Genomic DNA, 16998 nt, shown 5'->3' on the forward strand with positions numbered 1-16998 from the left:
AAATAAACAGACACAGCTCTGTTTACTTTTCTTGTGTGATGCACATTATTTAACACAAGACCTGCCAAGGCAATTTATCAAACTTTCTACAAACCAATCAGTGTCAAGTATAGGAAAGACATCAGGACACAACAAAGTTCTTTAGTATGCACACTAGACTCTACAAACTGCAGTGTGTGAAATGAAAACTTACCAAACTAAATGTGTACAATGTAACAAACACATCCTTGTTCTGGACTTTGGTCTAAATTTTAAGATGGGGAAACATCCTAAAAAGAAATCACTGTAAAAGGATTTTATTAATGTTGGACCCTTTTATTGATCTATTCATCATTGATCATTCATCACTTGTTGGTACAGTATGAAGAACCAATGCAAATATGGAGATACAAGGATTTATGTTAGACTTAAAGCTGTCTAAAGCTATCTGACCAGTAGTAGGATGGTCCCCCCTTATATGTTAGCCTTGGTCCTTCCAAGGTTTCTTTCAGCTCTGATGGAGTTTTTCCTTTCCGCGCACACTGATTCTTTGTTCTGTAAGGCTGCTTTGTGACACATCAGTAGTGAAATGCGCTATATAAGTCAATTTGATTTGACGATTTGATATGTTTGTGTGTGTTTGCAGGTGTGTGTGGTGGAGGGAGTGGTGTATCAGAAGGGCAGTAAATGGGAGGAGAAATGTAAGACGTGTGTGTGCACAGAGCAGACGGACAGAGTGACCGGCCTACACATAGTGCAGTGTGTGGATCCTGTCTGCAACCAGATCTGTCCTGTGGTGAGTTCTGTACTTTCGGTCATGGAGCAGATGGGTTGTCACTGTGTGGTTTCTGAGGGTGTAAATTTCACATTTTTTACTTCTTTTCACAGTTTCATTCAAAATCAGTGCTATAAACACACAAATATTACTGACATTTTACACACAAATATATAACGTTTGGTGCCGTAAATAGAATTTAATATTAAAGTTAATTTGTTATGAACTATTATCAAAGTAATGGTTTTTAGGGCCCATATAATGAAGATATTTTCTCAATGTATTAAATTTACTATTCATACAATTCAATCCCCTGTGCATAGGCTGAAATTAATCTACTAAAAGCAGCCTTTTTATTTTGGTGATGTTACAAACACCAGTTAATGCATCATGATTCTTCATGATCATTGTGGTAAGTGCTGTTTTGGGAATGTAATGGATGCTGAATGTAATGGAACAATTTGAAATATAGTAAACATCTATGTGTGTGATTGCAGGGCACCACATACTCTCACTCCAAAGGGGACTGCTGTGGGCACTGTCAAAAATCCAACTGTGTAGTGGAGGATGGAATGCATGGGGGCCGATTACGTATGGTGAGTATATCCTTACTTGTGTATTGTAGGACTGTAGGACTGTATAAAAGCATACATCCTATGTTACAAGAGTTTCAGTTTAATATAATGGAGCACATAGCGATACTTTGTCATATATCAATGGATCAGGCTTGTGCAACTTTTATTTAAAAAACAGTTTGATTTGTTACCTAACTATATTGTGATTATCACATGTTATATATATTATCACACGTAAAGCTTTAAAAACAGATGTCTACATCACAGACTATTTTCTTGAGCATGACCCGAGGAAAGTGGTGGTAAATCTCCGGTTGGGTCGAGTTCGGGCAGATAGTCTATGCTCTATCACAAAGTCATGTTTATAAAATATGAGTACATTTTTTTTTTTACTTTTTTTGAAACCAAAACAGTGAGATCTGAAGACAAAATGCATTACTGCTCTCTAGTGGCCAAGTTTAAACACTACACAAAATTAGCCCCTGTCTGCCACCAATATTTACATGTAAACTATTCATTAAAAAATCCATACTGTGTATTTAAGAATAAATAGTGTTGATAAATCACTATTTTCTTACACCCCTTTCTATGGGCAATTCAACTATTTTGTACTCCTATGTGTTTTGTGTGTAGGTGGGAGAGCAGTGGGTGTCTCCAGATAACAAGTGTGTGATAAACGAGTGTGTGAGAGTAAATGAGGAGGTTTTTATCCAGTACATTAACGTCTCCTGTCAACTCATGGACACACCAACGTGCCCACTGGGCACAGAGCTCCGCTGCAACACCGCCGATGACTGCTGCCCTTCCTGTCACTGTGGTACACAAACACACACACACACACTTAACACCATATATCACAGACTGTATTTTTAAAAGCTGTGACCCATGCAGACAGAGAGTATAGGCGCACTTCACACTTCAGTCACAATCACAGTCATTTTGTTGTTTTTCAGTCCCAGTGGATGCGTGTGTGTTGAATCATACAATAATTGGGGTAAGAACTGAGCTTATACATCTATGGATCTATTACATTGTTGTGTACACAGGTAACCACATTGACACATTGTCTGTGTGTGTGTGTGTGTGTGTGTGTGGGTGTAGGTTGGTGAAAGAGTGATGCTGGATGTATGTACAAACTGTAGGTGTGTGGAAGAGCTGGGAAAATATCACCTGTCCTGTAGAAAGTTAAGCTGCTCACCTTGTTCAGAGGTAACCATCGTCATGATCATCCTCATCCTCATTGTTATTGTTGTCGTTTTCATCATTATTACTATTATCAGCACCACTTTATCATCATTAGTCTAGCATAATATTCATCCTTCTAGCCCTTCTCGTTGTGCCAGCAGTAGGAACATCATCAACAAAATCATCATTTTTTCATTATTCTAATCACTATATCACTATCAGCACCATCACTAGACTTATCATTATATTATCTTTATTATCGTCATCATAATAGTAATTACCCCACTGTGGGACTAAAAAATTATCTTATCTCTTATCTTATCTTATCTTATCATCATCCTCCTTCTCATATACTTAAATATAAATCATATAAATCATCATCATCATTATCATCGTCCTCATCATTTTAATTTTTATCACCATAATCCTAAACAATTTCTTCTCATGAGCTCATCATCCTCATCACTCACCATCATGTTATCCCCCTTCTTCTCCACTTTCTGCTTCTCATCATCACTATCATGATTATACTCATCCTAGTAATAATTATCCTCTTTTCTATCATCATATCATCATCATAAATATATCACAAAAATAATCCTCCTCCTCACCATTCTGGTAATCATTAACCTTCTCATTATAATCATCATTGCCCTCCTTCTCATAGTGATCATCATCATCACTATAATCATCTTCCATCATAACAATTATCCTAATAATCAGTATCGTTATTCTGCCCCTCCTCCTCATCAGGTGCGTTTGCATGTGAATGTGCGTGTGTTTCAGGGTTACACACTGGAGCCGGTGCCAGGTGCTTGCTGTGGGCGGTGTGTGGCATCAGCCTGCTCCATCCATCGACCTGATGGACAGTTAATCAGTCTGCAGGTAATTCACTAACCCACACTGTGACAGACTAGAATGGAGACATGAGACAAATCATTAACCTGTGCCAGAGACGGTATTAAGCTTCACTGGGTAGATGCAGAAGCTCGCACCTGATAAGAGGAAGGCAGTACCAGCTAATTAGCTGCCTTTAATAAAACCAGCGGTAAATACAATATTGATTAATTCTGTATGTATAAACTGCATACATACTATGACTGACAGATTATACTTGAGCCTTTAGTGAGTAAAATACACTAACATTCCAAAAGCCATGGGATAGACCACACCTGTATAAGTTGTGAGGGTTTATCTTGTGAGTGAGGTTAAACACTCGCCCATGTGCTCATGGCAAGGTGAAGTTAATTATTGTAGTTCAAGTGAGGCCTGATCTCGGGTGCAAGGTGCAGGAAAGTTTTCCATTCATTTCCATTTCAAGTTAGGCAGGAATTTAACATTACTCAAGCCACAGTGTTACATGTATACCAGGAATATATTATAAAAGGCTTTGCCATCCATATGGGCAGCACAGTGCCTAATAATGATCATAACCAGTACTCTCTGGCTATACCTGCAATATAGCCAGATACAATACAATCGATTCTGTAGTCCCTAGCTTCTGTTGGATGTGGCGAAATTCATGGGACACAATATAAGTTCCTGTCTAATGGCATTTGGCATGTCAGTGTAGTACACTGTTGTGTGTGTGTATTTAGGTGAATACTACACGTGAAGATGGCTGCACTAGACACAGCTGCAGAGTGAATGAAATCGGAGAGCTGGTGCTGGAGACTGTAGTGACCACCTGCCCACCTTTTAACCAAGCCCAGTGTTTAGAGCATGGAGTAAGCACACACACATACACACACTCACACATATATATAGACCCACAGACTCATCTTATACAGTCTATTTCAGCTAAATGAACTGTTTTCCACAGGGAAAAATAAGCCGAATCGGAGACAGCTGTTGTGAGATGTGTGAGTATATGAATGCACGTGCACATAGCTTAAAATTTTCATCTTTCAACATCATAATTTACATGCAGTTAAATTGTTTTTTTGTTTTGTCAGGTGTTGTTGTGTTTTGTTGTAAGTAAATTCACAGAGTGGCAGGCAGATTAGACTGACACCCTGCAAGCAGAAAGGGTTAAGGGCACTCAACAGTGGCAGTGACTTATCAGACTTGCTTATCCAGCCCATAACTTTCTCATTGATAACCCAGCACTTTAACCACTGTCCATGTTTGATGCTCAGTTATATTGAACAATCAGCATCCCACTTCATCCTCATCTCAGCCCAGTGGCATTGAATGGCATTGAACCATTCCAGAAAACACTCCATTTCCACTCGCTGTTGTGTTTATGTGGATCTCCATGGAAACGTGCGCCCAAAGTGTATTTACAGTGAGTAGCAGTGGACAAATAGCTATTTTATTAAATGCAAGGTGACAAATCTCAGAAATGTGCGTCCGGATGGGAATAAACTTAGTTTTTTTTTTTTTTTTTCTGGAGTTCAGCGAAAAACAGTAGGCAATTCAGGCTGTAATTTTCTCAGAGGACGTCTGAGAAAAACACGTACATGGTCGTTCCGGACAGGAATAAAATCATAGAGGCTAGAAGATAAAAGAGAAAATTACCTCAGGACCCCCTGAGAAATTAATCCCGTCTGGATAGAGCTTAGGTGATCCTATGGATTTTCTAACACAGTTTAGAATGATCTTACAATACATTAATTAATGATGTAAACATCTGTTTTTTGAAAATATGGTCATTTTTGTATAAACAGTAATGATGTTCAATGAATCAACTTAGTGAAAAGGACAAATACATGATTAAATGCTTTCTCTCAGTGTTTACATGGTTATGACATAAACAAGTGTTACCTTTAAAAAAACTGCTTACTGGAATCACAGACTGTTGCAGTAATGATAGCAGATTGTGGACGATAATACATTCTAATACAAAAATATGCAAAAATTGGAAAGCGGTGAACATGAATAATACATTTAATATTATAATTGTGTTTAATATTTAAACATTACAAAACATTTATATTTGAATGGTGTAGTAAATAATCTATTTAGCAGTTAAGAAATTTGCTTTGTAATAAAAACTTCCCCTAATCCCCACATAAAACTTCCCCTAATTATAGATTCACCCATATAGATGTAGCAGAGCTATGCTGCAGTGTTATATAAGCTGCAGTGTAGAGTGATTCACTGTTACACTGCAGGTATCTGAGTGTTAAAGAAGTTTGCAGTGGGTTGAATAAGTTGGGTGAGATCTTATCAGTGCTTTATATTGAACATCTGAAGAACCAAGGTCCTTTGCAGCAAGTTTCTTTTCAGCCCTTTCAGAGGAGTTTACAATTTATTAATGTGTGTTTTTGTGTGTGTGTGTGTGTGTGTGTGTAGGTACTGAGCCAGAGTGCAAGAGAATGGTAGGTTTGCTGGAATATATCAAGGTGGATGACTGCCAGTCAGATGAGAAACTGGAGCTCAGCTACTGTGAGGTAAAATGCCCTGTGCCTGTGTTAATTTCAGAATTTAGGTCCTTTACTGTCATGTTCTTTTACCCTTTTCCTTTTTCCTTTTTACACAAAAAAAATCATTTGAAGGTACATTAACATGTTCACTTCCTAGAGAACTACTTGCCTGCAGGTTATCAACCCAGTACACATTAGTTTTTTTTTTCACCAGCACTATTTAGTCTGGTTAAAACAGACTCTGGTTTCTTTGCACTCTTGTTTTTGTCAATTGTAAACACAAAAAAATAATCACATTCAAGTGTGGACCAAAACAACTGCACCAATGCCAGGGAGAGTAGGTGGTCTTGGTGTAAGCCTTGGAGAAGTTTGTTTTTGACACAAACATGATTTGACCTTGATCCGATCAAACTGTCAAATATACTCCTTATATTTGAGCTAATCGGCTGTTTACGTGCATTTTAATATGATTTATTACTCCGATAATTACTACAGATATAATCAAATGCTGTTTCTGCTGCTGTTCCATGCTAAGCTGGTTACACACTGAACACAATATGTGCAGCGCGTCCCTTACATCCACACAATTCCATTTTTCCAATGCAACTATGAGAAACTTCTGGTGTGAAAACATCCTTAAAGATAGGTAAAGTGATCCAGGCTAGTTCTGTATCAGTCACAACAGATGAACAGACAGGTCACAACTGTTTATTGCCTAAGTTTTTATCTGTATTTACTCTACTCTATTAAATTTAGCTGTGGATACATGTTGCCATTGCAAAGTTCTTGAATTCATCTTGTGCTTGTTTGTGTAGGTTCAGTGTCCTCAACCTGGCAACTTTTCAGTGTTGAAATTGCTGATATTTAGTGCATATTGTGTCTTTAAATGTCAATAAATGACAATGGTGGAAAATGCATGTTATTTTTCTTTCTTTTCATCAAGTTTAAATAGTAATATTACAAATCTAATATCTTTTAAGTGCAAAATCAGTATTGTGTAAACTAAGCAAACTGTTAATTATAAAAAAAATGTGTGGCTTTCTTTTGACAGTAAAAGTGACTTCCAGCATTTTCTTTTTTGATACTTTGTTCACACACAGGGAAAGTGCAGCAGTAAGTCTGTGTATTCCCTGGAGAAGAATCGAGTGGAGAGCCAGTGTGTGTGCTGCTCTGCTACAGGAACTCTGCCGCTGAGTGTTTCTCTACACTGTCCGAACGGCACACACATTACCCACCAAGTCCACACCGTGACTGGCTGTGACTGCCAGGCCCATGCCTGTCCCACTGACTAAAGCCCACAAATACACACACTAATGTACACCCAATACAGCCACACATTACCTGCTGTACGTACAACCTGTAGCAGTCAGTGACTGATTGTAAAACGCAGTCTTTGACATGCACACACAGCAGGGTCACTGTCTCACTGACGCTGTCCGGCTTTATAAGACTGTCACTGTCGTATGTCTTATGACACTCCTTATTACAGATATATTCAATGAAGCAATAACCTAATCTGTCATAAATCCACATGTAATCAATAAACATGATCTATATCTTTTAGCCTTCATGTAGTAGTTGTGTGTTTCTTATGTGTGTTTTTTCATTATATTATTAAAAATAAGTAACTGTCTCTACTGTCCAGGAAAAGCTTTCTACTAGATTGTGGAACATTGCTGTGAGGATTTGATTGCATCCAGCAACAAGAGCGTTACGAAAGTCTATAAGGAAAAATAGACTAGACAAGGTGTGTGTGTCTGTGCATGTGGGTGTGCAACTTAAAGCAGCTGAAGGCATTTATTAGAAGGGGAGTCCACAAACATTTAGACATATAGTAGGTAACTTCGAAATAGACGTTTTTTTTAGCAGTTTTAAGAGAAAATAAGAGAAAAGAAAGATTAGCTTAAATATTCTAAGGTTATGTTCAGGGTCAGGTTAAGGGAAGGGGTTTTAAAATTAAGGTGAGGACAATGATAAGTGTGGCTATGAGTAGAATTATGTTTACAGTTGGGTTTAGTTAAAGTTTAGTTTAGGTAAGGTTTAGATTAATTTAGTAGGGTTATGATAGGGTTATGTTTAGATAAGAGGTGTGTTTAGAGTTAATAAGGTTAAGATTAAGGTTAGGTTCAGAGTTATTGTGGTTAAGATTTGAGTTGAATTAATGGTTATCATGGTTAGTGTGCCAATTATTTTAAAGTTTGTATGTGTGTGTTGAATCTTACACTGTTAGTTCATCAGTTTGTATGTAAACATATATTTGCTTGCTTGTGTGTTTGGTCTGTATTTATCTCAGTATAGTCCTAAGACTATAGATAAATAAGTGGTCCAGGTCTCATCTTGGGGTGAGGTGGACTTTTGTGCATTATTTATTTAATATTATGTTAAAAAAAAAAACAACAAAATGAAATACAGTGCCAGTCAAAAGTCTGGACACACTTCTTTTTGTTATGATTATTTTACGTTGTACATTTAATATTCATGATAAAAAGTGCTAAACAATCCAAAATATGTTTTTTACTTTAGATTCTTCTACTTTAGCCACATTTATTTTTGAGGACAGGTCTGCACACTCTTGGTATTTTAAATTCAGAGTCTTCATGAAGTAGAGTCACCTAGAATAGTTTTCTCAGCATCTTAACGGAGTTTCTGGAGGTGCTGAACAATAATTGCTACTTTTCTTCACACTCTGAAGCTCCAACTCATCCCAAATCACCATCTCAGTTAATTGTGGAGGCCAAACATTTACACTTACTATGTAGGTAATTCCATATGTAATGTTATTTTATGTCTTTAATATCATTCTACAATGTAGAAAATAAATCAAATAAAGAAATAAAAAATTAAAAACATTGAATGCAAAGGTGTGTCCAAACTTTTGACTGGTATTGTATTTTAGTTTTTCCAATTTCTTCTTATTTCCATATGATGAAAAGTAATCTGTCACCCTAAATGTGTGTGTGTGTGTGTGTGTGTTTGTGGAAGAGAGAGAGAGAGAGAGAGAGAGAGTGTACGAGCGCGCGCGTGCGTTTCTCTCCAGAAGGTGCAGCAGTCTCGCGCTCTGTCTGCTCTCTCCCTCTCTGTCTCTCGTGCGCGCGCTGCGTTCTGTAAGCCTCATCTCGAGCCTCCACGGATTTATGGGTAACAGCAGAGCGGGTTAAGCCTGCGCGGGGCGCGAGCGGATTGTCCAGCAGCTCAGCGCTGCGCGTCCTCTAACCGGGCGCGCGCTCTGTCCGCGCGAGGCATATGGCCGTGCACAGGTCTCCGTCCAGCTCGGGTGAGTGCCGCCGTGTGTGAGTGTGTGTGTTTGTTTCTGTCACGTGCGTCCGTCCGCCTGTCCGTCGATCCGCGCGTCAAATTAGCCCGTTTTGTTTATTACGGAGCGCGAGGGGGACAACTGTTGCGCGTGCACGGAATCGTTAATGAGGCTGTTTATTTATAGCGCGCGCTGTTGAGCCTGACCGCGCGCTGCTTTTCACATACCGGTAACAAGTTTGACCCGAGTCTGTTTGATTGCCGCTAATTTGAATGCGCACGGTCCTCGCGCCAGAATAAAGCGCTCGTGCGTTGTTTTGGGGTTCTTGCGGGTTTCGGGGCTCGTTTCCTGAGCGCGCGAGTCTGTTATGGAGTCGTGCTAAACGGGTCTGGGTGTAATTAGCGCGCGCGGGGGTATAAGCCGTACTATTTCAGGACCTGCAGCAGCGCGCGCCCAGCTCGAGAGCGAGAGATGAGAAAGGGGTGCAGAAGAAAGGGCTCGCGCTTTAGCCCCGTTTTGCTCGTGGGGTTCTGCAAAGCGCTCTCTTTTATCTGTACCCGCGGGGGTGAACGAGCAAGCGTTTGATGTGCGCGCGCGCGCACGCTGCGTGTTCGTGATGAGCGCTGTCAGGTGAAGCAAACGCTTATCCGCGTTTGTTTACCAGCGCGAGCGACATATTTAAGGCGTGCGTGCTAGACAGGTGTGTGTGTGTGTAGTTTCGTGTTTAGGGATATGTGTGCCTGTGTGTGTGTGTGTGTAATGGAATGTGATATGTAAATGAAGAGAGCATGGGATGTGTTGGGGCAGTAGAGCTGTCCGTAGTGCTGAACTGAAACGGCAGTTAGTCCTCCCGCGCCCTTCATTCTCTTTGATTGCCTCTCTTTTTCTCTTTCTTTCCCTCCCCCCACTCTCTCCCTCTCTCTTTCCCCCTCTCCATCTTTCTCTCTCTTATCGTCTATTTAAAAAACACAGCTTGATCATCACAAACTGGTCAAACTAATTGCCCATTTGATCTGAATAGGGTAGGTTTTAGTTTGAGATTGAGATGAAATGCAGCACTAAACTATGCTGCTTTTAACCGACTTTACAATCAAAGACAGTCAAATAACAATATTGATATTTGATGCCATGTATCAATAATGTATCTCAAATTAAAACAATCAGAAATATCTTGTCCCATGCCTAGTATTTAATTATTTTTTTCAGTAGGGTTTCTCTCTCTCTCTCTCTCTCTCTCTCTCTCTCTCTATCAGTTCAGTTTAGTTTAGTTCAACAGTGCTTTACTGGCATGAATGTCAAAACATATAACATCGATTGCCAAAACATATAACAGAAAACAAGAAAGAACATTAAAGATTACAGACATACAAATATTTACATAATTATTCTCACTAATATTTATTAATAATGATAATTTACAATAAAAGAAAAAAAGAGTGTTAAGACTTTATAAATGTTATCAGTAATATTAGTTAATATTAGTAATATTAATATTGTGGATTTGTCCACAAAACTCTCAATCAAATGTAGCAAAGGCAATACTGGTCAAGCTTTTCAACCAGTTTCTTTATTTCTATAATTTCCTATGTTTCTTTCACGTTCTCTCTCACTCTTTCTCTCTTTCTCTCTCTCTCTCTCTCTCTCTCTCTCTCTCTCTCTCTCTCTCTCTTTCACACACACACACACATACACATGTCTGTCGGTTTCACCCTTTCACATCATCTCTCTGTCTTCTTTGTATCTCTAAAATTGCCTTTCTCACACTCTTTCACCCTTGCTTTGTTAAATCACATCCTCATTCTCACTCTCCTTCTCCTTGCTGAATCCATCTCTCCCTGTCACTTCTCTTTCTGTCTCTCACTCTTTGTTTGTTTGTCTAATCCCCCTGTCTCACTCTCTTTTTGTCACATCATCAGTCTCTCTCTATTTTGCACATTGTCTCTCCCTGTTTTTCTCCTTTTCTCTCTAAACCTCGCCCCCTCTCTCTCTTTATATCTATGTCTCACTTTATCTGTCTGTCTCTCTCTCATTTTCTCACTCTCTTCCTCTCTCTCTCTCTCTCTATCACATCTGTGTGTTTTTCTCTTGAACAGAGACATGGAACGGAGCCCCTGAGCGCTTGCGCGTAGCCACAGCGATGAGTGAATCTTCATCCATTCACAGTGAGAAACTCCGCAGTCTGGCACGTGACATATCTGAAATTGGCCAGGACTCAGCCAACAGCAGGCGAGATGCAGGGGATCCTGCAGAGGAAGCTGTGCGTGTTTTTGTTTACTCTTTTCATCAAGGTCACGAGCACCAGCATAGTTACAGAGCAGCCTTTTCTCATCACACTGATAAAACACTGACACCTGAGCACAGCTGAGGACCAGAGAGGCTAAAGATCAGGACTTAGTATTCTAACCTTTCATCCCACTCTCCACTCTTCTATCTTTAATTGTAATGTAGTTTTAGATTTTCCAGTTAAATAAAAGCTCTAGCTGACATAAAATTAGCTTCTATAGATCTTTATTTAATAATAAAGATGCTACAGAAGAATATATGAGTAGTGGCATAGAAGAATCATATTTGGTCCCAAAAATAAAAAAATTATTTATGTTGTGATACTGAAAATCCTTTAAATTGAAAAAGGACTTTTACATCCTCCTCTTTAAACCTTTATATACCTCTTCACACACTTTTTATTTGCAAGTGCGTTTTATGGCATCTTTTTGTTTTTAAGAGTGTAGGTGCTGAGGAGCGTTGTCATATTTTCAGCGTTTAGCAGCAAAGGGGTTCACTAGTTCTAAAATAAAATGCTTAAAGGGGTGTGAAATGCACTGAAGGGATTTAGTGCTATTTAAAAGCTAAAATGTCACTGTGCAAAAGCCCTGTTCTCCAAAACAGCAACTTTTCAGGAGAAGAAAAAAGACAAGGAAGTCAGTGTAAAAATATTTTATTCCAAGATTTATATTGATTAATTTATAATGATATGTTGACACAATATAACCAAGAACGGCCAGATTCAAATTATGTTAAAAATCAAAAAAGAGCAAAAGTAGAAATGCAAATTCTTTGTGTGACCTTGACAGTATGTAGATGAACGTAATTAACTGTTAACCACCATTGCTTCTCTCTTTTCACCCATCCATGCAGAGTTAATCATAAGGGTCAGGACATTAATTTAATTATTTTTTTATATGAAATTAAGTGTTTTAGAGAAAATAGCAGACTATGACTTCTTTACGATTGTGGTGATGCTACCAAACATTACTACGGAGGCTTCACATGTCTACTAAGCATTTATATGGGTTTTTTGTTAAATAACTGTAAATCTATTTAAGCTACAGTATATTGTATCAAATGTTTCAAAATAAGTTAATCTAAATGCTTCCTTCTAAATTGATGGAGCATAGATGTGAGAATTTGATTGTCAATAGGTTTATGTTTGTATGCACCAGAATCCTATTTTATTAGTACTTCTCTACAAAGACTAGGCAAGTTGCTTTTGCGCATTTACACATCTAGGTTAACAATGGGTGCAACTCATAGTTGCTGAATGCATTCATTAGAAGAGGTATATGAGCTTTAAAAGGGAATTAAATGGTTTAAACAAGTGGTTTCAGTCACCACGAGTCTGAACAACTGAGAATAGTGTATAATAGTAACTTTTACACCAAACCACTCGGAACGACCTTCACCTGAAGTACAATACTCTTGTTAATACTTTAATTGCACAATTAAATGTCTAATCCCTGTGTGTGTTTGTGTGTGTGTGTTTATGTTTGTGTAGGATGAGCCAGCCCCCTGTCCCAGAGAAGGTCTGTGTTTTGCAGATGGCCGCAGGAGGGTGGACTATGTGCTCGTCTATCACTGCAAAAAACGGCACTCGCAGTCCCACCACTCCATCGTCTCCAACGGCAACCTGCCTTCGCATAGCCCCACCCTTTCACGCAGGAGCACCCAGCCAGAGCTGGCGGAGGTGGAGCTGGAGGCAGGGCTTCCATCAGGGCCTGGAGAAGTAGAAAAGGCCTTAATCAGGGAGGAGTTTGAAAGAGGGCTACAGGAAGAAGGCCTGGAGATTGAACGGGACAAAGGGGTGTGTTGGAATGTGTTTGTGTGTAGGTGTATATGTGTGTGTGTGTGTGTGTGTGTGTGTGTGTGCTTGAATTTACCAGTATAGGCATCAGTACAGTGGTCAGTACTGCAGGACACTTTCAGAAGTCTTTTGGAATGTCCACTTGTCAACAAATGCATGTGTACAGCTGTCCATGAGGTGGTACTTATGATGTTTTCACACATGAAAGACGTGTGTTTGTAAGATAAGGCACATTTATTCCAGTTAGTTTTGGTTGTATATTGCCAGTTCGAGTTAACTTTTCGAGTTTTGTACCGAATTTTGCCTCCCTGCCAGAGTTTGACTCCCTTTGACTCCCTTTGAGCATATGTCCTTCATTGCAGCAGAATGAGTATAACTTTTTATTATAAATTGTTTTTTATTTCTGTATATAAGGGTTAATCTATAGCTACAGTAGATACAGGAATCACAGGCAGAGTGTTTGCACCTATACTGCTGCATGACACATGGCACTTGAAGTGTAGTCAAACTCCGGCATGGAGGTTTTGACACCTTGTTCTTTCTCTTCTTCTATTGTTTAAGTGTTAAGAGTTTTGCAAGTCCGGATAATTCCATCAGCATATTATAATATGTAAAGAGACTGTAAGAGAGGATGGAGAACTCTAAGAAATTTGGACTAAAGTTCCTGTGGCTTCTGCTTTGTGATGTGTTTGATAAGAAGAGGTAGAAGAGAGTTAAAGAGAGGTGATGTGGTGGCAGTGAGTTGTGAAGACTTTGTTGTGAACATGTGAACAAGGTAGGGATATTATTTATAGAATGTGAGGTTGAAAGTAGGAGGAGCTTCAGGTATGTTTCTAAAACCTAGTTGTTGAGCCAAGTGTGTCTAGGCCACAAAAGCATCTATGCACTTTCCATTGATTTCTATTGCAGGCTTCTCAAAAGTGGAGTTATGAATATAACGCCCCTTACTCCTTCCACTAGCCCTTTATAAACCCTCATTTCCTCTCCACCTGCATGTCCCCCCCATTTTCCTCCTTCTTTTGTCATCCTCTCTTCCTGTATCTCAGCTCATGTGGGGGCTTCACGCATCCCAGTGAAGCTGCCTCAAACTTCAGTCCAAATCCTCTGAGTTTGCCTCCCCTTTATTGCTTTCATGTAAGGGTGTGGGAAATGAAGTACATGCCAAAAAGCTGTTGTTTTATGGATTGCAGGACAAATATATTTGGGTTTATCTAGATTCCAAGATTTAAACAGGAGTCAGAGTTGGCTTGAAGGTGCCAACAGCCCTTTAGCCCAGCGTTTCTCAACCTTTTTTCTATCACGTCACCCTTTAAATATATGCGAGATGCGGGGGGGGGGGGGGTGGGGGTGTGGGAGTGCTGGCGCAGTACTTCAGGTGAGAACGGGGGTGTGGGGGTGGCGGTGGGGTTTGTACTGGCGCAGTACTTCAGGTGAGAAGGGGGGGGGGGGTGCTGACGCAGTACTTCAGGTGAGAACGGGGGGGGGGGGGTGCTGGCGCAGTACTTCAGGTGAGAACGGGGGGTGTTGCTGGCGGAATATGAAATAAAATAGCGCGTCACAATTAGCGCGATTAGTGCTGCCTGTGAATTGGGACACACACCGACACGAGCTGACTCTGGAAAGGAAATATGCACGTGAGGCGCAATATTTTGACGCCACCCCCGATGAAGCCAGGCGGCACCCTGGTTGAGAAACACTGCTTTAGCCACTATACTGCATTCGCACAGGGACTTCAAACAAACCTTTAGGGGATATGGGATTGTGATAGTACCCATGTATATGTATGCAGGAGGTCAACAAGGTAATTACATTTCTTTCTGTAAATGTGTTTTTAAATACGGTATTTACACATTACATTAGATCACACTATTGCGATTTAGTCAGTCAGTGACCTTCATTGATGGCTTCACAGTCGCCTTGAAGACAGTATAAACTATATGGTACACCACCTGCACCTGTCCACTGATGAAGAAATAATTTTTGTCATAATCATAGATGCATAGATACCTGACTGTTTAGTGTTGTTAGTATAATGCCCCAAGTACCACAATAGCATTTTTTGATAATGACAATAATAATCATATTAGTACCAATACCGAAACACTAGGTCTACAGTGAGACATTACAATATGAGATTTATAAAACATTATTTAAAACTAACACATGAGGTATGAGGTTAATGGTAGTATGTTAATAATGTGTAATATTACAGTTATACTTAAGCATAGATGACAGACCTGACCAATATGGTAAAAATATTATAGAAAAATATTTAAAGATATTTTCATGCTATTCATTGCAATGATTTGATATGCGGATAAAATTAATCAGCAGTGGCAGATTCTTAAATACTGCTATTCTTCTATGCATAGTGAAAATTTTTACATCATTCTATTTAACAGGACTTTTTACACTCTCTATTTAAATCTGCAGTTACTTGGGTCAGTGTGCTTTAAGCACTGATAATATTCTTGATATAGAGCATATTGTCAATACAGACATCCAGACTCTTCTCTGTGCTGGCACCAAGGTGGTGGAATGAACTTCCACTGGATGTCAGAACAGCAGAGTCACTCACGGTCTTCAAACGTCGACTGAAGACACATCTTTTCAAAGAGTTCCTAAACTAAAAAAAAAAAAAAGGTTCCTAGGGTTCTTAACATGATTAAGCTCTATGTATCTCTTGATCCTAGTCTACAAACTACCTTTGGATATCTTAAGTAACTTTGAAGCACTGTTGTAAGTCGCTCTGGATAAGGGCATCTGCTAAATACCATAAATGTAAATGTAAATGTCAATATGATGAAGTGTGTCACAATATGATAAAATACAATGATTTTGCCAAGCTCTATGATAAAGTTAATGCATACGTGATTCAGACTGATACAAAGGAAAACAAGGAAGATAATGTATTATAGTACAACTAATAAGATTATCTTAATAATATACTACACACTTACGCATTTTGATCACAGTGTTAGCTGACATTAGCTAACTAGCTTATCTTACCTAGGGCCTCTATGAAAAAAACTGTTCTTTGCAGCACCGACCAAAAACTCAACATCTTTGGCATGGCTACATATTTGGCATGGCTCCAAAAAGCCTTTAGGACTTCTATTTAATGATATGCTATATTCTCATATCTGCATAAATTTGAGGGTTGTGTGTGTCAGGGTTGGGGGTTGATAAGACTGGTGTGGAGCTGGTGGATCACTCTCCTGTTGTGTTGTTGTTTGTTGGATTAATATTGAGTGCTGTTGTCTCCAGCCAAAAGACAGATTACTGCTGAGCCTCATGGCCAGAGGTGTGTGTGTGAGTGTGTGTGCGTGTGTGTGTGTGAGTGAAAGTGTGTGTGTAAATAGATGCAGTGTTGCTCAATGATCCAGCAACCATCCAAGCCTATCTGCAGCATCAAACCAGACCACAATAGCTGAACAGATGCTGCACCAAGCGTGCGTGGTTCTCTGTTTATTAGTGTGTGTGTGTGTGTGTGTGTGTGAGTGTGTGTATTTGTGTGTGTGTGTATGTGTGTGTGCACCCTCCTGTGGTGTTAATCAAGGCAGCTGGATGACCTCTGTCTGGGACAGAATTATCACAGCCTCTCCGGCGTATGTAGCTGGTTTTAGGTCCTGACCACATGTATCCGGATATTCATAAAACTGAGATTTCCCTCTGTCTGTTTTTGAAAATATTGGTATCCACATTATGAAAAAAATGCTTGCATCAGCATGCTAGCCCTGTGTTTAATGATAGAACCTCACATAGAGAAACATCAACACATGATA

The 16998-nt window shown here is 39.4% G+C and overlaps 2 protein-coding genes across 2 annotated transcripts in view; both read left to right on the top strand.

The window, feature by feature from the left end:
* The window catches only part of vwf (von Willebrand factor), a 39160-nt gene extending 31715 nt beyond the window's left edge, over positions 1-7445 (top strand). Inside the window, exons 43-52 of the mRNA XM_022679539.2 lie at positions 626-775; positions 1252-1350; positions 1963-2146; positions 2283-2323; positions 2431-2538; positions 3301-3399; positions 4113-4241; positions 4337-4376; positions 5812-5909; positions 6983-7445. Of these exons, the coding sequence (XP_022535260.2) occupies positions 626-775; positions 1252-1350; positions 1963-2146; positions 2283-2323; positions 2431-2538; positions 3301-3399; positions 4113-4241; positions 4337-4376; positions 5812-5909; positions 6983-7174 (1140 nt within the window). The 3' untranslated portion in view covers positions 7175-7445. The remainder of the gene's footprint in view (positions 1-625; positions 776-1251; positions 1351-1962; positions 2147-2282; positions 2324-2430; positions 2539-3300; positions 3400-4112; positions 4242-4336; positions 4377-5811; positions 5910-6982) is intronic.
* Positions 7446-8907: 1462 nt separating this feature from the next.
* LOC103029157 (anoctamin-2) overlaps positions 8908-16998 on the top strand; it is a 32547-nt gene continuing 24456 nt past the window's right edge. Inside the window, exons 1-3 of the mRNA XM_007244076.4 lie at positions 8908-9156; positions 11229-11392; positions 12908-13213. Of these exons, the coding sequence (XP_007244138.3) occupies positions 9126-9156; positions 11229-11392; positions 12908-13213 (501 nt within the window). The 5' untranslated portion in view covers positions 8908-9125. The remainder of the gene's footprint in view (positions 9157-11228; positions 11393-12907; positions 13214-16998) is intronic.

Source organism: Astyanax mexicanus, chromosome 9, assembly GCF_023375975.1.
Source record: "Astyanax mexicanus isolate ESR-SI-001 chromosome 9, AstMex3_surface, whole genome shotgun sequence".
Taxonomy (NCBI): Eukaryota; Metazoa; Chordata; class Actinopteri; order Characiformes; family Acestrorhamphidae; genus Astyanax; species Astyanax mexicanus.